A 23591-nucleotide genomic window follows, 5' to 3' on the forward strand; every position below is an offset into this window, starting at 1 on the left:
TTCAATGAGCAAATCAAAATGTATTTATTTTCACCCAAAGCAGCAATATGAAGAGGCCCACAAAGGGTTGTAGGTATCCTATCATATCATAAATACTGCAACAAACTCCAGTAGCATAGCCACAATGAAACAGAGCCTCTGCCCACTAGACAGGTTATACAACGAGCTCAGAAGGTCACCTTGTTCAGCTTACTTCAGGCCTTTAAACTCACCATAGCCTGACTGCCATCACCTGTCCCACAGACATCAGTGCTCTGCAAAGTTTGCATAGATGTTTCCTCACCATGTTTACTGTGTGACTGCATTATCTCATCAGCATCCTGTAAAGAGAGAGGCAATAGTGGAAGTATTTGTATCATTATTGCCTTGTTGTGCTACAGAAGCCTCAAACGGCATCAGTCACTCAACCTATAGGTGATCCTGGCCCAAGAGTATTCACAGAGAGAAGTTCTCTTATGCCTGGTAATGTTGATATACACAAACTAACAACTGCAGCTATCACAACATTATCAAGACACCAAGAAGAACAGAGCAGAATGCCACCAAAATTGTAGCCAATCGGCTGTCTTAGATGCTGATCTTCTCATGTACAAAGAGAACTTCTTCCACAAATTGTCCCCCAACAAAATGCACATTTTACAGCCTTTCCGGGAATTAGTGAAACAAATTGCTGCTACCAAATAGGCATTTCTATCTTTGGGTTCTTGTCAAGCTAAAAGAAATTAATCTAGAATCATAGAATCATTTAGGTTGGAAAAGACCCTTAAGGTCATTGTGCAATAGGGAAAGATAATTCAAATGGCAAGATTTAGCGTGATATGGAAGACAGAGGATAAGGCCATCATGTCCTGCATTTCTACAGTTCTCTTGCTTTGCAGGCTTCGGCAATACTTAAGACTTGTGCAGATCTTTTCTACAAAGATGAGTTCCCATCCCTGTGGAGATAAACCTGAGTGCATTACCTGAATGATGCCATCTGACAAGGTACCAGAAGACCAGGAGGTTGCACTGTCTTCCTTATGCCTTTCATCATCTCTTTCTGAAGGCCAAAAGCTTGCATCTTTCTCTGTGGCTGTACTTCCCTTTGAAAGCAGTAACAGCTCAGCGTTAGCTTGTGAACAACAAGCTCAGATATCCCTTCAGGCAATGTAAATTACTGCAAACCTTTAGTAACACTTTGCTCTATTTCTACCTTGTTTATCTATCTTTATTGTGTTTCCCAAATCCCACCTCTTCCCTTGCTCTACAGCTCTGCTGCAAGATGAATGGCAGCTGGATGACACTCCTAGTTTTCTCTAGAGACCTGAGTATCCTCATTTTTTTCACACTATTTAAAAAAATAAAAAGCCAACGAGAAACAATCGTTCTCCTGTCCTGCCCACTAAAAAGTCCTGTATGTAAAGAAAACTGCACCAACGAAGGTGCAGAATCAGAAACCCTGAAACGGAAGTGCTTGCATCAGAGTAGTAAGACACCACCTCTATCCAAGCTGTTTGGACTTTGCACTGTCTAGCCATGGAGTTTCATCTTTGCCTAGCCTAAAGCAACCCCTCCAGTACTCTATCACCTCTTTGCCACATTTCCTTTTGACTCTTGTTGCAAGGATGTAGCAAAAAGGCTAATTAATATCCATAGCAAGGACTTCAGAGAAATGGAGATTCTTCAAAACTTGGTTGAGGCCACAGCCCCTCCCAGGAGATGCAGATGACAGTAGCTGGTCACTACCAGCCTAGGCAGTCCGTGAACTGCTGTGCGAGCAGGTAGCTAGGCTACAAGCTCACCAGCACTTCTGCACATTCCTGATTTAATTCGAACACATCTTATTTAGTCCCTAGGGTGCAGGAAAGTGTGCAGAAAGTTTCATGGATTTTTTTTTTTCTTTTTCCAAAAGCTATTAACTTTATCATGAAACTTTACTCCCAGCTTTGCCGCTCTGCATTTCACCTGGGCATTCAGACTCCCCAGATTCAGAGCAACCTGTTGAGCAGGGTCTCCCAGTTTCTCCCATAAATCTCTCCTATCTTAATTTCATTCCCAATAGTCTGATCATGCCCTTTTTTCCTTAAGGTCAAACATACAAATAATTTTGGTTGTTTCTTTTAAGTTTTAGCACTTCAGAGGCTGTCTAATTCTGTCTGAACCCCACCCCCCCATACAAAAATTTGTGCTGAGGCCCATATTCTGCCACTAACACTTCCATAAAGGGGGTATTACTGTATATAAGCAATCCCACCAAAAGCAGGATCACACATCACAGAATGAGGTGCTGTGTAATATTGGTAGGCTGGCTTGAGTGCAATTTCTTAGTATCCTGGAGTGATAACAGATATTTCAATTTGTTTTGAAGTATCTTTCGGATTTACACATTTTTCATAATTTGTCCAGTACGAAAATCTTGTATCTTACCTATACAGCTGTATATATAAGACATACATTGCACTCACCTTGCTGTGGAAAGAACAGTCTTCTGATTCTTCATCTAAGGAAGGTAGAAGAGACATCATTCCTCTTTTTTTCAGCTACAAGAATACACATAAAGAGACAGCCCAATTATTCATGACAAGAACAGTAAAAGCCTCTTCTCTTCTGCCTGTAAACCAAAAGAAAGTTACCACTTGGGGTCCACTTTTGGAGAAGCACTGAACATCTGCCACCCTACATTAAGGTAATTGAACACTGCAGGTACTAAGCACCTCTGAAAATTGGGACTTTTCTCTATGCTGTAATGTTTCAACATCACAGCTATAACTGGGACAAATTTCATTTTGCTCCATGAAAACAATTTACCAAAAATCCCAGAACAACTGATTATCAACAAAAATACACATCGAGCGTTTTGCTGTTGATTGCTTGATACAAACTTCATGTTGGATCTGCTCATGCTAAAAAATAACCAGAGGCACACCTCTGTCCCACCTTCTCCTAGACATGCATCATACTCAGTCCTTCTGGGACCATTCAGAAGCACAAAGGGGAGGAGAAGTAGTATTGATTCAGAGCTGCAGGGGTGCTCCTCTCTCACATGCCACTCCTCCTGGAGGAAGAAGGGTTATTTACCTTCCCCCTTCGGCTCTTGGGTAAGTGATCACAACGTGGTGTTCCACTTACCTGCTGACCAGAAACATCAGTCCCAATCAAGTCACTTGGTGCTAATACAGAGGCTGTAGGTTCATCTCCTGATTCAGGCACTTCTTGCTGTAAGCGCTGGTGAAGCTCAGACATTGAATTCTTCATCCCGGTAAGGATATCTTCCTTTCTTTGGCACAGCTTTATGATTTCTTCTTTTACAGCTTCCATTTCTCCCTAAGGAGCAACAACATCTGTAAGCATCCATTTTTCTTACTTAACCAAACAGTAATGTAACAGATTATACCAGTGATGCATCTTACTGGGACTGGGGCTATTTCCCCTTTTTCCTTTTTCAGGGCATTGGGACAGTTCCCCATTGTCACTGCAGATGTCCAGATACATGCAAAACAGCAGCAATTTTCAGCTCAGGACAGCACTTGCCATCTGTAATGCAGAAGTTGGTAGTCTGGAAGGAAATGTGAAAGGCTGGATAACTAATTCTAACTAGGTCCTGCATAGCCGTGGGAATATGAGTTTCCTTCAGGACAGAGGGAATGCAGCTAGGTTACATTACTCTGTGTGTCAGAGCAGATGATGTTACTCCCAACTACCTTCTCTGGAAACTGACACAGAACACTTGGGATAGCCTTGATGAAGGCAAAGACAGCAATAAGGGTAGCTCAGGGCTGAGTCTTCTTTGCTGAAACTGGCCTAAAAGAAGGAAACAAACCATTCAGTGGGTTTTGGTGACGTGGCTAGGGTCAAAACTATCCCATGTCTTTGAATGTGATATTGGGAGCAATGGTCCCCAACAAAGTACAAGGAAAGTATTTAAAGTTCTGCAGGGATTAAACAATAATCCAAGTGACTCTGCAGTAACAAAGGGAGAAATAAATCTGTCTTGGTCTCCTCCCTGGCCATGACTATTGCTCTAGCCAGTGTTCTGCCTTTAGAGCTTTCTGCTAGGGCCTTTCCTTACCACCCAGTCTCCAGGTGAGCAAAGCAAGCACAACAAATAACAGAGTAAGACAAGGCAAGGAATACAATGCCCTACTCCATTACTGAAAGTTCTAAAGCTCTTTGAAGCATTGTTGCTTGCTCAGAAAACGGAAATGTGGCTAAATATCCCATTGCACACTGGATTCAGTCCATCAGAGCAAGCTTTGATGCTAGGCTTGAAATAAGAATAGCATTGATTCTACAACATGCTCTATCATGGTGTGAATAATACTACACAAGTAAAAATCTGTGACAGATGAAAGCAGTAAGACTGCTGGTTCTGTCTCGACTACAGCTTCTTCTGTTAATAACGCTAGTGTGGCTGCATGACAGGGAGGGTGGAGGCAGGAACCCTAGCAAATTTTCAAAGGACATGGGAACTCTGCTCAGACAAGGATGTTTTTTTCCTTATCTACATTCAAAAACACAAGGCAAAATCTTCCAAAGGTAGAGGCAAGAAACAGTCATTGGAATGAAGAAACAGCCATCCATGACAATTTGGCATATTTTTATAAATGTCCACTAGGAACAGTATTTCTGTTTGTTTCATTGCAGGAGGAGACTTTACAGCACACATTTACCAGCTACTGTTTTGCAAACTTAACTGGCCAAAAACCTCCTCAGAAACCAAATCTTTATTAACATCACTTCTTCATCTGAAGCCCCTCAATAAGATGGGCAATTCCATTGCCCACTTCTATTCATGAAATGCTACAATCGTGAAACAGGTTTTCTTCTAAAACAAGAGCTATTAAACAGAAAACCCTACACTCAAAGACAAAAACAAGTAAGAATCAGGAAATGAGTCATGCTTAGTACTAGCATCAAGCCTCCAATATCCAACCACCTGAAAGCAGAGCAGCTATGAACTTAGGAGCATACCGAGTGATTATAGTTATTAAGCAAGTACAATGTATGCGTATTAACTTTATTGTGACTGACTGCAAAAAGCTGAGCATTTCAGAGGCACGTTATAAATAGTTATTACACTTAATTAGTCACTTCCTGACTTCTGCAGTCATTTGTCCTTAAAACAAATCTTATTTTTGCATTAAATAATCAATTCATCCATTAGAGAAAGCAGCTGACTGCAGGGAGAAATGCAACACATGTTTATCAGTTGATGAAAACACAGTGTGGCAGTGAGGATGAGGAAAGGAGTCTAAAGAATCTGACCCTAACCAGAATCACCACAAGTACCATTGCATGGTCAGCGATCAGAAATGGACTCAGTTCTCTCCTTATGCACTATCCCAAGCTGCTACCTCAGCAACATTAGCAGGATGCTGAGCACAGGCGAGCTATCGGTGCTGCATATTGTTTCACCAAAACAGCTGTCAGCTGTCATGAAAACAGCACTCTAAATTTTCCTTAGAAGTTCATATAGGTACAAATGACACATCAAAGTCAATAAGGAGTATATTATGAAAGATATAACCAACTTGCAAACTACTATTAATTCTAATATCCCTTGGTATATGTCAACTTACGTATGCGTAGTCACACCATGGCATTCAACTGCCTGCCTGACTGTGGCAGGGAGGGGAAGCACACTGCTATTTCTCAGTGCTCTGCATTGTCATGCTTAGTGTTAGTCAGGACAAGTAACAGGCATGAGAGAGAAAACAATGAAACCCACCTCTGGACAATGAGTCTTCTGAGCCAGTGGTTGATCTTCATGTGATATTTCAACCAAGTGGTTCTTTAAGAATTGTTTCAACTTTTCAATTTCTTGCTCACATTCTTCTGTTTTCTTTACAGCTTCCTGTGAAATAGGAATTCTCACAAATCATTTTGAGTTAACTAGTACAGAACCAACTAGTCAGTAATGTATTTTGAATTAACTAGTACAGAAACAAACTAGTCAGTAATGCAACAAACTTGTATGAAGAGTACTGAAGCCTCCTTTGCATCTGTAGTTACATGTAAAAGAAACTGTGTTTGTTCTGCTAACTTTGCACAACCCTATCCTCATGAAGTTTATTATTCACTTGCTAAAGACAAACCAACTGCTCTATCCAGAAGTTGAAGTATGGTGGGGTATTCTGCCTAGGACCACATCTTTGATTACTCCAGAGTAGAGCTACAAATTTGGTTTTAAAATGCAAATGGAGCATATTTAATCACATTCGCTACAATTTAGAACAGGTTGAAAAAAAAAAGAGAAATTACAGGGTTTCTTATCAAGTTAGAAAGCCTACCTGGTTTTATTGGTGCTCAGGTCTTTACTGCCAGCAAGTTCTGCACTGACCAAAAATGAATTGTGCTGTAGACCAGGCAGACACTGCAGCTCAGAGGATAAGGCAACCGCAGTGCCTGACAATTTGAATACTTCCTATAAAAATGATAAGCATTTCCACTTTGTTTGAGCCTCCTCTTCTTACATGACTTATAGGAGAACATATTATATGTTATAAACAGCCAAATTCACTTTTACTCGTTTGACAGCGACAGCAAAATTTCATCAAACCCCATGCTTTACTGTTCATGCTGAAATCGGCAATCTCCCCACACACATGGCTCATGTTTGTCAGCCACAGCCTGTCATGATGTCTCAGGTAATTAAGAAATTGTTACATTTACAAATCAGAATATTTTGTGAAAACATATAATTTGCAGAACATTTGGTGGCTGTGTGTTTTCCGACCTGTGGGCTGAGAACCAAAGAATATCTAAGGACTATTCCTCAGGTGTCTGCAAAAGGTAATGAAGAAAATGTAGCCTATTGTCAACAGGCTTGAACTTACTCTGCTGACAGCAGAACCTGAACAGCCTGACAGGTTGAAAAATCTCTCTGCAAAGCGTGCACAGATTCTCCCTTTCAGAGCAAAGAGTCTCTCCTGCTATGAACAGTAACAGCGTCGTTTCTTCAGTCACTTCCTCACAGTAGCACTCCCTCTCAATAACAAAAAAACTAACAAGGTTCTAAATGATTTTTTTTTTTTACTTACAGGTTTTAAAAGGAAGAAAAAACTATTTTCCCCACTTAAAAAAAATGCCAAATGGGAGAGGAACATATTTAATTGTGGACTATAATCTTAATGCCATAGCTTAAGAATCAGAGGAGGAAAAAAAGAGTAGGTCTTCTGCTCAGTTTTAATGAGAAACTAAAAGTCCTTCTAAAAGAGAGATTGTCTTACCCATACTGTCACTTCCACATGAGCAGGACTGTTTAGTAATAGGTAAAATGTGTACTACGTCAAGTTTCCTTGATTAACTAAAGAATATGAATACTCTGTATAGAGACTCCAATGTCTTCTCTCACAGGCCAATATGTGAATAATAGCCACTTGCCCGAAGATAACTCATCCAATTCCCTGCCTTCCACTAAGGGGCAAAAAATCTTATTTTATCCTTTTCCTAATATAACATAAATTAGGCCATATATGTGGGACTGAGTCTCTTCTCAGTGTTGCCTCTCTTTTGAGTTATTTCCTGCTTAACATTTGCTCCTTACTTTTCATATTGTGGTAATACTAGAAGACCTACCCATGGAAAAGGCCCACGTGCTGTAGTGTTTCTGCAGGCAGGCATTGTATTTGTTATAGAAGAGCTTACCAAAAATGAGCACAGTAAATCATCAAATATGCAAATACTGCCACTCTCTTGCACAGGAAACCAGTAGAAGCAGCTGTGGCTTCCAGCTCCTCTTCCTGATGACGTTATTTAGGTAGTGAGAGGTGTGGTACTTGACAAGCCATAATGAAAAACAGAGGGCAACATTCAACACAGATCTAAGTCACCTAAAATCTTGCCCCAAAGCATTTACACTACCTATTACAGGTTTTGTTTCTGTGATACGTTTTCAGGTGTTACACTGCAATTTAATTATACAAAAGTTACTAGTGCAATATCCTATTGCGTCACCAATAGCAAAATATAGGCAAATGCATCTAAACACTAAAATTTCAAAACTAATCCTTGTGTATATTTGTACAGGAAGCTTGCCTCCCATTTGCTTTCCTCTCCATCAGGATACTTACTACCTTTCTAATGCAGCACTCAAAATGCCATCCTTTACTAGCTTCATCCTTCATTAGGTCTTAGCTGGTGCTAGACTTGTATTGTAGTACTGCTGCTTTCAACGCATTCAACAGGACTGGAAAATTTTTTGCACAGTTTGATATCCTAGCTGCCAAGAATTGCAATTTTTCCAATCTGTTTTTTCACAAAGAAATTTCACTCAGCTACAGATTGTTGGATGCCTATAAGATAAAGGCAAATGCTGAGTAAAAAAGGTTATAGCTGTTTCAAAAAGGAGAAAAATCTAAACCTTGACCTAATGCTCCACATAAACCAGTCAGAAGTCTCATGATAACAATTTATAATTGCAAAGCACCTGTTTCTGATGGTTTTAAAGTGTTTTGGACATTCTCAAGTATTTAATCTGGTAACTCTCTGAAAAAGGTACATTTTACCACATCAATTTTTCAGACATAAGAAATTGTATGGACTAAAAAAAAAAGATCGTAGGGATCATACAGATCTCACATAGTTATTGCTTTTTTCCAAACTCCAAGCGTGCATTAGTCATGTAGCATGTTTGAGCTTTTCTCTTGGTGTGGTGCTCTTAATATCACAAACTGAAAATCAAAGATGGACATTCACGTTTTAGCTGACACTTGTGTCTGCCTGGCCTCTGACATGCCCAGTAAGAAGTTAGATGTTCTAAAGCATTCTGCTTTACTGTAATAGGTGTGGAAAACCAAATCAGCAAAGGTACTGTATCATTTTTATAGGTGCTGCTATCATCCTGCTGAGAAATGGGTGGGTCACATGAGAATTTCCATACCTCTGCTGACGTGGGAACATGCATAACCAAACACCAGATTGCCTCCAAGTGTATTTACCCTGGGCAATGGAGCATGACGCAGCTATCCTTGAATTAAAACCTTCCTGACCTGGTACAACCACATCGCTCAGTGAAGTGCTGCAGAGATACTACTTCAGGTTTGGAGCCAGCATAGCTGTTTCATAACTCATACCGCTCACGAGTTAACGCTCACTGACCCCGCTGGCACCACCTTCTCCTACAGCCGTGTATCACATCAGTGTTGTTATATCACTTCAGTTTCCAAACCTGGTTTGGCCAACAGCATCTCCAAGCCCCCCTGTCACGTGTTCACTTATGCAGACACATCCTTGCATGGGACCTTCTGAGTTGGCCTGCCTCAAAACAATGGGTTAATCAAGCAGTAGGAAATGGTCATTTTCCTGGCTCACTGATTTGGGAAGATCATCTTTAGTAAAAGACTTTCTGCTATTAATTGTCAGCAATTTCTATCTAATGGCTGTCAACGAAGAATTTCCATGTTCAAGATATGTTTAAGGACTTGAACGTTGCAGATGTGAGCACCTGCATATAACACTGGACATCCACCATCAGTTGTGCAAACCTGAGTCATAAGAAACTTGGGCCTTCCTTTCTTCTACCATATGCTAAAACACATAGTGTCAGTCGTGACTGAATTGGAAAACTGAAATGAATTTCAAGACTATCCAGTGTGCCTTGTTGTTGTATCAAATTACACAGGAAAAAAAAAGAACAAAACAAATCCCCAAACCATTACATAGAAGACAAAGTAGGTGTACTATATGCCTGTAAAAACAATATTGCCTAGTGATCAAAACTATTATAAAATAAAGGTGGTTTAGGTGACAGTAAAAAAAAAAAAATTCAATTACCTCCAGTATGTCGTTTTGTTCCTTAGTAATTTTTTCTAATTTCTTCAATTCTCTCAAGAGTCGTCTTGCTCTTTGGAAGACTGCGAAAGGCTGCATTTTCACCCCTGGTAGCTGAAGTGCTTCTTCATAAGACTGTATATGAACAATGGTCTTCTGCATGGGACCAACATGGTCAAGTATAACCTATTAGGATACAGGACAGACGATGGATGAGATACTGAGTTGGAAAAATAAACACTGAAAATTTATACTACTAGCATGATGTGCTTTGGTGAGTTTCCCATTTAAGAAGGAAGAATATTTTAATCTTGGAACAAATAAGTGAAAATCCATGGTGAGGTTGTCTAAAGCAAGAGGAAGATATAACTTATATTTACAATTCTGCTTTCTCTGCATATACATACATAAAGTTTGGTCAGTGACAAAAAAAGGGTCACATTCAGATTAGTTACTATTTACTAAGCGTGTCATTAGTAGCGTATCTTTGGCCATGATGACAGTTAAAAAACTGGTGCAAACCCTTTGATGTCACTCTAGCCAACTCTGGTTTTTCTTTTTTGTGCTGCAAACCAGGCATGAAATGTCCTGTGTTAAAGCTAGCCATTTTATGGTGGTCCTATAAACAGTCTTATCAACATAGCTGAGATGATGAACCGGGATGGAAGCCAGGAGAAATCTCTGAAGACAGCTTTCCTGCCGAAGACAGCATTTTGTATCACAACACCCCGAGCGGATGCACAGTTTACAATTGCCTTTATCAGTTTTGGATGAACAGAAATGTGCAGTTTCATACCACAATACATGTTTTATGGAAGACTCGGTGATCAACTTAGGAAAGACAGAATGGGAATACCAACTCACTACTTCTTGGTTCTCCTAAACAAATACGAAATCCTACTGAGACCTCATTCAGCTGGGAACTTCAGAAGAAAAAAAAAATATAAATACAAACCACCTCTGGGCCTTTTAATTACTAATATTTTTGTTAAATTCCCTCTCAAGAAGATTTCATTTTAAAAGGCCCCAAATGGAATACAGATGCTTACTCTCATTCATAAGCAGCCTGTATCAGGAATTTTTTGTTATTAGCGTACTATCCCAACTTCAATTTAAAACAGGGAAGTAGGTGAACATTATTTTCCAGAAGAAATATTACTTCAGTTTTTCCATATAACGTAGCCATTACAAAAACATTCTCTGGATAACAAAGCTAGGAGAGGTAGGATGACATTTTTATCCCTCCCCTGCAACTGAAACCATGCTTCTTGCATTTCAGTCAGCTAACAATGTGGACTGCAAGTGATATAAAAGAAAAGATACCATAATGCTTTGTTTTACTTCACTCAAGCAGATAAAGGAAAACCATCTGGCCAAGGTATCTTTGCAGAGAAGTCCCTGCATGATGAAATGGTTTTATGGTAAGTCATGCCAGCCTATGTTTCCAGAAACATCTGCTAAATTTTGCCTCCATTTTTGGAAAAATAGGGCCTGATTTTCAGACTTTCAGATTACTTACTGTTTGATGCTAAGTAGAGTGATGTGCAGCAAGTGTCTCTGAAAGTCAGGCCATAAACTTTCCAAAAATGGAGACACTCAAATATGGCAGGTATGTCTGACAATGTGCGCTTAAGTTACATACTCGAGTTCTCTATGGGCATGTTCTCAGGAATACTTTAATTTCAAATGTTTTCGTTCAAACCATGACTGTGCTTCTTGAAGGAATCTCCCAACAGTCTCACCTTAGGGTTTACACTGTGCAGTTATCTTGGAGCATGCAAACTGGATTCCTTTCAAATGAAACTAAAGCAGAAGATACTCTCCAGAAGAGCCTCTGAAGACACTCAGCCACTACTGGGTGCCCGTTCTACAGGATCAGCCCAAAGTAAGCCCCCAAGACACATACAACACAGATATCAGGTCCTCTGCACCACCTGTTTTGCCCTACCAGTGTGCTCCTCTTGGATCGCACTACTTGCTACCGTAGAAACATGTGGCCAAAATCATGACTGAAATAAAACTTTCAATCTTTGACTCAAGAGTTAGAATTTGTGTGATACAAACATTTCAAAGTCATATACTAAAAACTTGTTCATGGTAGTTTGCAGTCACAAAACAGCCTTCCGCTTGTGAAAGCATATTTATGCTAACTTATGCATAAATACATAGGGAAAAAAGCCTATATAGGAGTTTTCACGGACCTGTCCATGTTTAAGTTGGTCTTTAGGAGAGAATTCTAACAGATCTTCTGATGACAGAATTGTCTTCATTTTGGCAATGTCCTTCTCAAACACTTTCACATGAGATTCAATGGCATCCAATTCCTAGATTTTGGGAACAAAGAGAATATCTGTAGGTCATACAAATACCAAAACTAGCTTGCATTTCTGCCTTTCACTTAAATTTAAAAAGAAATACTGAAAAGCAAGTGCCGCATATGCAGGATATGTTAATGGATGCTACCAATCAAAAGGCTAGTTATTATAAATTACATATCATGATAACTTCTGGAGCAATTAAGTACCTAAGGTCACCTGGTCTGTTTTAAACCCTGAATACAGAATTGAAATATCCTTGAAAAGACACATTATAAATTACCAGTAGCGACACGACACTTTTCCAGTGGTGATAGTTACCAGCATAGGAAACTGGTCTAATTACACTGTTGCAGATTCCTATATTATATCAGATGGAAAATGGATCCACATACAGTACAGCTGCTTGTGAACTCTCATGGAGACAGAGTCACAGGGTCACAGAATAAATTAGATTGGAAGGGACCTTGGGAGGTCTCTGGCACCCATCAGAGCAGGTTGTTTGGGGCCTGATCCTGTTGAGATTTGGGTACGTCCTGGGATGGGGATTTTACACCCTCTTTGGGCCCCTGATCTAGTGTTTGATGAATCTCACTGCAAAAAAAAAATCCTTCCTATTATGTAGATGGAATTTCCTTTGTTATAATTTGGGTGTGTTACTGCTCATCTCTTCTCTGCACAACCCAAGAAGAGCCTGGCTCTATCTTGCCTATAGTCTCCCATCATGTAGCAGTAGACAGCAGTAATACCTGCTCCTCCCCCGCCCCAAGCTGTCTCTTCTCCAGGCTGAACTGACCCAAGTTTCCCAGCCTTTCCTCCTACATCCTGTGCTACAGCTCCCCAACCACTTTGGTGGCCTTCCTGGACTCATTCCAGGTACGTCTATGTCTTTGTTACACTGAGGAACCTAAAACTGAGCACAGTACCCACATATGATCTCACAGGTGCCAAAAACAAAGATCACTCCCATGGACCTCCTGGCTACACTCTTGCTCAGGCAGCCCAGACAGGATGCTGTTGGCCTTCTTGTTGCAAGGCCATGCTGCTGTGTCATGATCAACTTGTTGCCCACCAGGACCACCGGCCCTTTTGGTAAAGCTGCTTTCCAGCTGGTTGGCCGCCAGCCTGCATTGGTATTTGGCCGTGTTCCCTCCTGGGTGCAGGACTTTGCACTTGCCTCTGTTGAACTTCATGAGGTTTCTGTCAGCCCATTTCTCCAGCCTGTCCAGGTGCCTCTGAATAGGAGCCTCGCCCTCCAGCAAGATAAGCCCTTTTAATTTGCCAGTCAACAAGCCCTGCATTTCTCCGCCTAAACAAGGAGTTTCATCAATACTCCTGAACTTTACAGAGTAATTAGATACCAAACACCTTCTAAAGGTTTGTTTCTGAACAATTAATTTCCTCACTTGACACACCTACTAAAACCAGCACACCTTATTTCTACACAGGCAATATAAGCTGTATTTCATAACATATGATGAAGCTCTGATAAAAGGCACTTATAGATCACCCAAACTTACATCAGCCACATGCTGGATCTGTGGAAGAATCTCTGCTATCTCATGCTGTAAAGCTGCTACTTGATCATCTATTTCATTTAGCTGTTGCATTACACTCTCTGTTTCAAAGACCGGTGTTAGCTCCTCCAGCTCCAAGTAGACACTGTGTAGAAGATTTTGCTTTTGCTCTGAGTCTTCCAAAGCCATCTGGAGACAAAGTAAGAGCTTAGTTTGATACATCAATGGTGAACATAAAAGTTTCACAGAGGTTAGGACCAGAAGGAATCAGTTTTAATTTCCTGTATGTCATTGATGATTGCATATATTCCCAAAAGCTTAGTTCAGACTAAAATGCTTCACTCCTAAGAGAACTGAACTACTGCATCCTGCAGGCAGAAAAACTGAGAGACTGATGCCATGATTTTAATGGAATAAATTAGATAAAATAAGTCTACATGAGCATGACAAAAGGCATGAAGAGGAAGATTTCAAACTCAGGGAGAGGTCCCACTCCAAAAAAAAAGAAAAGTATGACATCCTGGAGAAGATTCCTCTCCAGCTCCTGTGTCATGGTCAGGCTGACCCCAAGTACATGAACCAGATATGTCAGCCAGACACCTGAAAAGGGTTTTCTTCACATCAGCCCGCAGACAGCAGATGTAACAGAATGCTCCAGAAAATATCTGGCAGTTGCGCATGATGAGAAGATTCGTCCCATCTCCTGCAGCCAGCTGTATGAGCTTTTGGATTAATTACAGCAAATACCTTCATGAAGAACAGCAAGGGCTGCAAGAAATGCATGTGATCCACTGAAGGAAAGGACTGAATGCATGTTTCAACTCTAATGCAAGCCTTGGGTGCATTTCCAAATCCACTAGTTTCCCAGACCAGAACACATAAAACACTTCAAACCACAAACAATAACCTTTTGAAATAACTTCAAACCACAGACAATAACCACAGACAATAACCTTTTGTCACAAAAACATTCTCAGATTTTGGAAATCACAATCTCCCCATCACGGCTACGTGCTCTGTAACATATCCGTCCAGAACAGCCAGCTACTTCTTGTAAGGAATTCTTATTAGTTTTAATACAAAAATCTATGTTCAGAGTACTAACTCTCTCTCTTGGCCTAAGCCAAGGAGTGGACATATAGAAAACTCGAATTTCAAATATGAAATTGCCAGAAATCCTCTTGGCACTTGCCTGGCCCTGATCCTCCCTGTAATATTACAAACATTTGATTCTTGAAATTATCAATCAGAATTACCTTTGAGATACAGTGAGAACTGCCTTCCAAATCACAATTCACTTCAAAGTTTCCATCTAACACACAGACATCAAAATACCACTTTATCCTTTTTGGATCACATACACACAATACAGAAAGAACCATACATAGTCAGGCAGTAAAAACTGATTATAGCCACACAGTAGGGTAACAGAAGACAATCACATATTTTTGGAAGATAGATGTACTACAGTTCAGCACTTTCAGAAGATAGATATGTCCAACACCAAGAAGTATCTATCTATATTTCCTAAGTGCCAACGATAACTGGTTTTCACTTAAAGGATTTACTGAAAACAGTAAATTATTTATGTCAGTAAGACTTAAGAACACAAAATTGTGTCTGTACAGAGCAACCACTTCTAACAAGACCACATATCTGCATTAACACTTACCTGAAGGTCATCAGTATGTTTGCGTAAGCTTTTTGCAGAGTCGTTTTGAGCATCTGCTCTTAGCAAGCAGTTGGTGTTTTCTATCCAAACTTTCACATTCTTCAAGAGTTCATCATATTCTTCCATCTTGTTGGCAGCCTAGGAAATGACAGGAATTTACAAAAAGGCACAAATGCATTTCTATTCACTGTACAGGATAAACACCTCTACGGACAAGATTGGAAGAAAAGGGGATGCATTTTCATCAAGGTCAGTTAAATTAGTGTGGTGAAATAAAGATAGTAATTTTTCTGAAACAGTTTCATGATTTCAGGCTATCTCCTCTAATCAAAGGTAATTTTGGTGTTTATGTGCTTACATTTCATGGGGGCATTGTTGCGATTTACATGGCAATGTTACTTTAATAGATAGCCCATTAGCAGCGTCATAGAGAACCATCTCATCACCCATCCAGGGGCATGAATTCCCATGCTAACCCCTGTCAGCCATGGTGCAGAGCTGGTCCTTTGGGGTAGCAGCTGAAGGTGATGTTTGCCACTCCAGAAACTCTTAGCTACCATAAGCCAACACACCTACACCAGGCTTTTGACTCTTTACTTGCTTGACAGCCTTTAATGATGTTTTATGCAAAGCCTTTATTTTGTTTTTTGTAAGATGTGATTTTTTAAAAACTTTTACATTTGCATCTACCTTGTTTAAAATGGCAGTTCTGCGCTCGGCAAGTTGTGAGACCTGTTGGTACTGCTGAAGGGGGGTCACTAAGATATCCATCAATTCCTGTGCGTGGCAGGAATCCTGCTCTACTATATCATGCACTTCTGCATCAAGTTCATTGAGTTTGTAATGCCAAAGGTCCAGCATATCCCAGATTTGCTGCATGTGGAGAGAGGGGAAATGAAATATAAGGTCAGGCCCAAAGATAACAGCAGAGTTATTTGTTCTGCATGTGGGGCATATGGAATTGCAAAGATTTCGGAACTGATATGATGGGGACAGAACACTCTGCATCTACTGGTGTGATTCACAGTTGAAAAAAAACATGTATTTTCCTGTGAGAAAGAATTAGTAAATATTCACCAGCTAAATGTTTGTACTTCTCCTTTTACAGACATAAAATGAATGGAGGGCCACTTTATGCTCCTGCTAAACCAGGCTCTGTAGAAACAGCCAAAAATCTTTTAGCACCCACAAAATTTTTTTGGCAAGATTACCTTCTGAACTTCTTTGGCTTTTGCAATGTTTTCACTCTTCTGTTGTAACATCTTTTCAATAGCTTGAAGGCCATTGTTAATAGTTTCTGCTTTTCTTTTCAGCACATACTGAGGAGAGCTCTGCAAGATTTCAAAGCTAACCTGTCAGAGTAAAGAGAAAACGATAGGGGAGATTACAAAGATCTGCTTGTTTCTGTGCACCACCTCACCAAAAATATTCAAATTCTTTTTATGTTTCTCTTGACAAGAAACATAAAACTTAAAAACACAGGAATGGAATTACATTTGCAGGGAGAAGCATTAACGTGAGCAGGTTCAACATTTACATGTTGTTCAGTAATTTCCTCTCACTTAAAAATGACTGGTCAAGAAAGGCAATCCCCGAAGAAACAAACAATAAGACACTGAAACTCCCCAGGTGCTTCGCTTCAGCTGCCCCTGTTCTAATCTGTAACAGAGGCTGATCATGCTGCATTGTGGCAAGGGTCACATTCAGATTCGTGCTCTAAGAAACCTAGAATGACACCTTTATGTCTCAGCTGACAGCTATTAGTTCCATGTAACAAATAAGGGAATATGGAAGTGCATCAATGTATAGTGAATTTCTAAATATACAGATTTATTACTAAAATAAAAGGCTCTGAGCCCCATAAAGTATGTGGAACTTAATTTTACTCTGCAGAACTCCACAGAAATGAAAAATCAGTACGCTGGAGGGCCTGATTTTCTACGTAAGGAGAAAAACTCTCACGTAAGCTGAAGTCAAATAATTGCCTGAGCACAGAACTGAGCGACACAGTAAGGTACCAGGTTACTATGGACTAGATGAGTGAGAAAGTCCTTGCTCTTAGCCCAAAGTAACATCTTTTCTTACTAAACCCTGCTAGCTGTTAGGGTCAGCCAAGCACCAGGAAATTGTTAAATCATGGTAAATCCTTTGTGTGCTGCAGCCCTAGGATTTATGGGGCATATATGCACATTGAACAACTTTATGCTACATTGATGCACAAGATTTCTGGTTTAGTAGTTATTCTGGTTTGAAGCTCCTTACACTGAAATACTTTATCCTTTTTGTGGGAAGAGGAATTAAGATCATTATTTAGTTAATAAATTAGTTATCCATTTTTATTTCTTAATTTTATTAACATTATTTATTATTTAAAGATTCCAACATGTAGTGTCAGATCAATATAGTAATACCCATGGAAAGGTATTGTATCGATAAAATTGCATTAATCAAATAAATATATAGCAAAAAGAACTACAGTGCTCCTCTCAAATACTCATGCTTATACAAAAAGCTATGAAGTCCAGTCTGTACTCAGTGCCTAAGACTCCTTGGAAAAAGGAACTCAGACTGTAATCACTAAACGCTTGAACATTACTACTATCCTGGAGTATACCAAACATGAAAAATTATTGATATTTGTAGTGCGAGTTTCCAAAATAGAAGAGAAACATGTGTGAGTGATGCAACACAGCCGGAAATAAGAAAGCAGACCAAGCACCGACTTCCTATCTTTCCTCAGAAAAAAATGCTGCATCTATCAATGCTCTGGTCATTGGTAGGGCAGGATTTTAATTTCAAGACTTCTTACTGGGATAAATTTATTATATTGTTCACATAAAATGCATGGCATTAAAAGTACAATTTATTTTCATTTTTTAGGTTAGCAGATTTAGAAGAAAGCAGAATGCCATCAAAATATGACAAGTTAATTCAATTTAACATGTGCTGGTATCTCCTACTATGTAACTAAACTGCTCTCCAGCTCCACTAGGATTTATTTTGTTTCCTAAATGCATTTTAAAAAATTCCAAGATCGTTTATATTGTTTTCCACTACCTAAGTGTGAAAAGCAAATGTTACCTAGTTTCCAAGACCAGTTCTTTCATTCCAGCATGTAATGTGTATATTGGAATAATCTTTTATCTCAGTAAATGAAACAGTAAACAACAAAAAAAACCCCAAAGCATAAATACTGTTTTACTTCCCTTCTCCTCCTCTCTCCTACCCAGTTGTTGGCTCTAAAAAGACTGGTTCCATTTTGAAACAGAAACTACAAAGTTAACCAAATTAAAACTAATAAGCTGTAATGAATGTGTGTCTAAATATTTAATGCAACATAAAATGAATGAATAATCTGACAGACAGTAACAAGTAACTGGATTTCAAAATTATTTCATTAAACTTTCAAGTTTTATCAAATTAACTGAGATTTAGCCTTTAAAATTAGCATTAAACATTATTATTTCTGAAATAAGAGAACTGAAAGATTTTTTTCTTTTTAAAAGTAACACGAATAAATAACAATGCTAATAATTATACCAGGCTAAAATTTGACCCCAAACTTACAGTATTACTCCATTTTCCTTTAATCTTGCTTTCAATTAACTGTTTATAGAAAACATTGCAAAGAGCTGAGGCAATGTTATTTAATTATTTAAATTCCCTGCCTGCTTTTAAAGCAATGCAACCATGTCCCGAGGGGTGGTATAAAGAACCATGCTGTGATACCCTACCATGTGTGCAAATTAGATTAAAAAAACCCAGTTTCAAAGTCCTCTTTTAATTCCATTTTGAAAATACCTTCTCAGTTAAGCTATACAAACTTCCCAATCAACTTCGACTACTAGTTCCGTTTCAAGAATCAGACTGGATAGAAGACAAGATCTGTATCATATCCAAGACTTTATTGCTAGTGGTTCTTCCTGTCCTCTTTTAATATTTTTCTTTTCCATTATAGTCTCACTGCTTACTGTAAGGTTATTATAAAAGGAGACACTTAACATGAGGAATCTTTCCTCATGCATACATTTTCAATGAGAAGAAAATGCAAATGAAAATAATAAATGTTTCAAGTTGCAAGTTATAGTTACAACATTCATCAAATATTGCTGTACTTATTTATATATTACAAAAAGGTAAATACAAAAATTACATCAACAGTTACCTTGCCTTCTAGGTCTTGCAGCACTTTCTTGCAGTCCTCCAACTGTGTTTCAATCTCTGCAGGAACTACTGTATACATTTCAGAATACTTGATCCGGAGTCTCTCCATGATATCCTTTAGAGTTTGACTTTCTTTACCAATCATGCTCTGAACCTCCTATAAAATTAAGAATAACTTCAGCCGTTTTACCCAGATTTTACTGAGTGCATGTGCATGTGTGTATACGTACATATGTATATATACCCATAGACACATACTGTGTTTTATATTTCCTACCATGATTATGGTTTGGAAAAGTTGTTTTTGTGATATCAAACCTAATTTGACTATCTCTGCAAGCAGATTAACTTTGAGAAATACTCACTCATTTAATCAAAGGATGCTTTTCAATGTGTAAGAATTAATTAAACTTGATACTACTCCATGTCAGGCAACTGACGCACTGATGTTTATTCACAGGTATAGCAATGTAATAATTTGAAGTGCTCCCATGATCAAGTGTTAACCTTTGTGCTCTCCCTTTTGCCAAAAGTGCATTTTCTCTTTGAAAGACGTTTAATAGCCAACATTAATACCTTCATTATTATAAACAACACAAAGGCCACAAAAAGCAACAGGTTTCAAGCTGAAGTGTCTGCTTTCAGGCAATTATGCAGAGCAGCACAGCAGGCTTCTTTCAAAACAGTAGTTTCCAGTTCTGCATGAAGAATGTAGGTTTTATGAGATAAAAGAAACTTGAACAACTGTCTACAGCCTGTGGCCTAGAAATAAAATCCAATCTAAGTCCTCTTGCAGAAAGAATGAAGAAACTCATTTGTTTTGAAGGGTTTCTAGAATTTCAAGTTGGAAAGTTCTGTTTGTTTGTTTTATGGTTCCTTTTCCCAATGCTCAGCTGTTTGAGAAACTCAAATGTTAACTCAAGTTTTTTGGGAAAATGATCTAAAGCTCCTACCAGGCAATGAAAGACATTAAAATTAACATTCTTTTCTTTTTCAATCAGGGGTAGTGGTAATCCATTAACTCCTAGTGTTCACTTGGGAATCTTTTCCCTCCCACAAATACAGTGCACGGAAGAAATATGTTAAGAGTCTGAGATTGATTTATTTCCTGTCATCCCACGACAACTGGATCTGATATTAAAAAACTCAAAACCATGAAACAGCTGTGTGCCTTATTCTACCATAGAGAAGGTTGTTGTTGTCAAATGGCCCAATTAAGATTGTGCCAACATTTACGGGACTTTATAGATTCCCTCACTTGAATTTGAAAGAATCAATTACAACATTCGTCTCCAAAACAAAGCATGTCTCTTCAAACTGGTTTCTGTATATAAATGCACATTCACATTTCACAGATCATTTAGCTGGAAAGCAGATGCCTGTCAAAACTGTCCCAATTTTTTTCCTAGGAGACTAGATTATATCACTTTCCATTTGCATATTCATCTATGTTGGTGAGTTAAAACTTCACCCCTCGACTAACCTAGATTTGTCATCTGGAAGTGAAATAGGCATTTCCATTCAATAAATGCAATGGAACCCTGAATAATGCTATAGATTTTATAGAAACTAGGTTTTCTTTGGAAGTAGGGATGAAATTGCTCTGCAGATTTTGGCTTACTGGTGTTTACATCAGGTAAAATTAAGGAATTTTTCAATCCTTTCAGCTGAATCTTCTCAAAAGGAACAGGCCTGCTGTGACATACTGCTACAAAGAAGTAATTTGACGGGATTGCTCCTAACATTTGCTTGTGCCGATTGCTGTCAGGAACAGGAACTTTTGGGTGAGTTTTAGGTGCTCAGAGTAGCACAGTTTGGATGTGAGGAAAAAGAGCAGGCATCAAGTACCTGCAGTGGTTACACTTCCTCCTGGATACAAAGAACTGAGTAAAAGAGCAGACCCAACTCTAAATTCTAATTCTAAATAATTTTAAATAGAAAACCAGCCCTTTCAGACAAATCCACAAGGTTGCACCACAGTAATGCTGGCTTATGGTTTTTCAGAACTTCCTAAAGATGTAGTTAACATTTCTCTCTCATGGTGACCCCTAGGAAAATGCTCGTATCTGCCACCACGGTCTTTGACTTCTGTACTTTTCCTAGCCCTTTGCCAGCTTCAAGCATTCACCTTCTAAAGAAAATACATGGTGGGGACCCCCAACTAGTTTTTATACAAGACTCAGCAAAGAGAGTCCAAATTTGTAATAGACCTTAGTAGGCTAGAATAAATAAATTATGAAGTTGTCTAGCTAAAAGATAACTCAAATAAAATTAAAAATAATTTTTGATCAAGATTTAAAAATTAAGATAGTGATATAAACACAATAAGACTAAATTGAAACAAATATAATTAATAATAAATAAATAAACCCACATTCAGGAAGTATTAGGAATAATAGCATTTCATAAAGTCAAGAATTCAAAGAAGGATAACAAAAATATACTGAAATGACAGAAATGTATAGACTGGGTTGCTGCAGAGTGCTGGCCGCTGCTGGTGGAGACCGTGGTCTTGATCGCAATTTGATTTCTAAAAAGCATTTACCACGTTAACCCCCTGATGTGGGATGTCAAATCCAGAGCATCTGAAGCTGCCCTGGCTAGCACCTCTCTAGGGGGAAGGGGCACAGGATGCACACTAAGAAGTCCTTCCTAAAAGGCATGCAACTGGCTGTGAATCTCTCTGCAATCTGGAAAGACTTTTATGGCTGCTAACTGGACCACACAGAGGGAGAGGAACGCAAACCAAGGACATGGCAGGGCCAGTCATATTCTGCTGAGCCAGATTCATTCTCTTTAAGTCAATGTACATATGCATGTGCACATACCTTGCCACTAATTTTATTTGGAGCAAGTTGAAGCCCCGGCATAAGAGAACATTTTCCAAATGTCCTCACACAATAACAGAGCTGTTACAAACCTCCAGTTGTCCTGCCTTTCCAGTAGCATCTTGTAATAACATAGATGCAGCATTCTGTAATGCATTTGTCACAGCACTTATTTCTTCCGTGATCTTGTTCCTCTCTTGAATCTCAGCTTGTACAGAATCCTTATGGTCTTGAGTCTTTTCATATAATCTATGGAAGATTTCCAGCAAGAACATATTAACTGTTAGACTCCACATTAAGTAGGAGTAATCAAGAGCATGCTTAATACAGGTATTTTTAATATATGTATCCAGAACCACATTTGTCTGTATTTTAATATTATTTTCTGTAACTAAATCTTTGAGTTTCTGTCCTTAATTGTCTCAGTTTCTCCAAAAATGAGTCTTCAGATATTGCTAAACAAAGTATGTTTGGTAGACCAAATCAGATAGCACGCACATTTAAACAGCAAACAGAGCTCAGGTTCTCAGAGTCTGAAAATGCTGGCAGAGCAGAAGACGTTCACAAAGGTTTCCATGTCAAAAAGCAGGCATGGAGAAGGGCAAGTACAACCACAGATTTGCAAAAAATATTTGAGGCAAAAAATTGAGGCAAATTTGAGGCAAGCTGCATTGTTGCAAAAAGCACAACGTCTGATTTTCATAAGAGGGGAAGACCCACACATCTCATTCAAGTTCAGAAGACCTTGGAGCCTCCAAAATCAACCATCATCCCTTCTGATTCCTTCTACACAAATTGCAGCCCACACATGATATGGCTAGGCTCGGGTCTTCTCCCTAACTACTGTCTCCCAATGCCCATGCTGAAGCCAGCAGATGGGTTAGCTGGAGCATTGGTCTGACCCAGTAGGGCATTCACTATCTTTTGAAATGCATTACAGCTTTAATTTATTCTTTAATACCCAATAAAACACTGTGCTTATAAGTAGTCGTATGTCATATCTGCAACAGAAATTTCACACCACTTACTTTTTACAGCGATCCTGCATTGCCTTTATCTCACATAAGGCAGGAAGGGCAGCTTCTGCCTCAGTATTTTCAGACATATTCAGGATGTTTCTTATTCGGTGAAGAAGTAAGAGTAAGAGGAGCTGTTGCTGGTTGATGTTTTCCTCAAATGAGTTCACAAAATCTAGTAATTCTACCAGTTCCTCTCTGGTGGCCTTTCCTTTCTCTTTAAGATTTTCTGGCTGTTCTTCCTGGAGCTTATCGAGAATTATTGTTTCACGTTCCAGCTAAGTAAACAGCATGTCAAAGCATGAGATAAAGTGCTTTTTTATTCCATC

The 23591-nt window shown here is 39.0% G+C and overlaps 1 protein-coding gene across 3 annotated transcripts in view; it reads right to left on the reverse strand.

Annotated features, from left to right (window-relative positions):
- The window catches only part of SYNE2 (spectrin repeat containing nuclear envelope protein 2), a 200289-nt gene that overhangs the window by 85093 nt on the left and 91605 nt on the right, over nt 1-23591 (reverse strand). For all 3 annotated transcript variants that reach the window (XM_075503772.1, XM_075503771.1, XM_075503773.1), the window contains exons 54-67: nt 23275-23540; nt 22339-22495; nt 19420-19575; nt 16466-16606; nt 15945-16127; nt 15255-15392; nt 13586-13771; nt 11952-12074; nt 9754-9936; nt 5708-5833; nt 3109-3303; nt 2445-2519; nt 963-1082; nt 213-320 (exon numbers count right to left, since the gene is read on the reverse strand). In XM_075503772.1, the coding sequence (XP_075359887.1) occupies nt 213-320; nt 963-1082; nt 2445-2519; nt 3109-3303; nt 5708-5833; nt 9754-9936; nt 11952-12074; nt 13586-13771; nt 15255-15392; nt 15945-16127; nt 16466-16606; nt 19420-19575; nt 22339-22495; nt 23275-23540 (2157 nt within the window). The remainder of the gene's footprint in view (nt 1-212; nt 321-962; nt 1083-2444; nt 2520-3108; nt 3304-5707; nt 5834-9753; nt 9937-11951; nt 12075-13585; nt 13772-15254; nt 15393-15944; nt 16128-16465; nt 16607-19419; nt 19576-22338; nt 22496-23274; nt 23541-23591) is intronic.

This window comes from Mycteria americana, chromosome 5 (genome assembly GCF_035582795.1).
Source record: "Mycteria americana isolate JAX WOST 10 ecotype Jacksonville Zoo and Gardens chromosome 5, USCA_MyAme_1.0, whole genome shotgun sequence".
Taxonomy (NCBI): Eukaryota; Metazoa; Chordata; class Aves; order Ciconiiformes; family Ciconiidae; genus Mycteria; species Mycteria americana.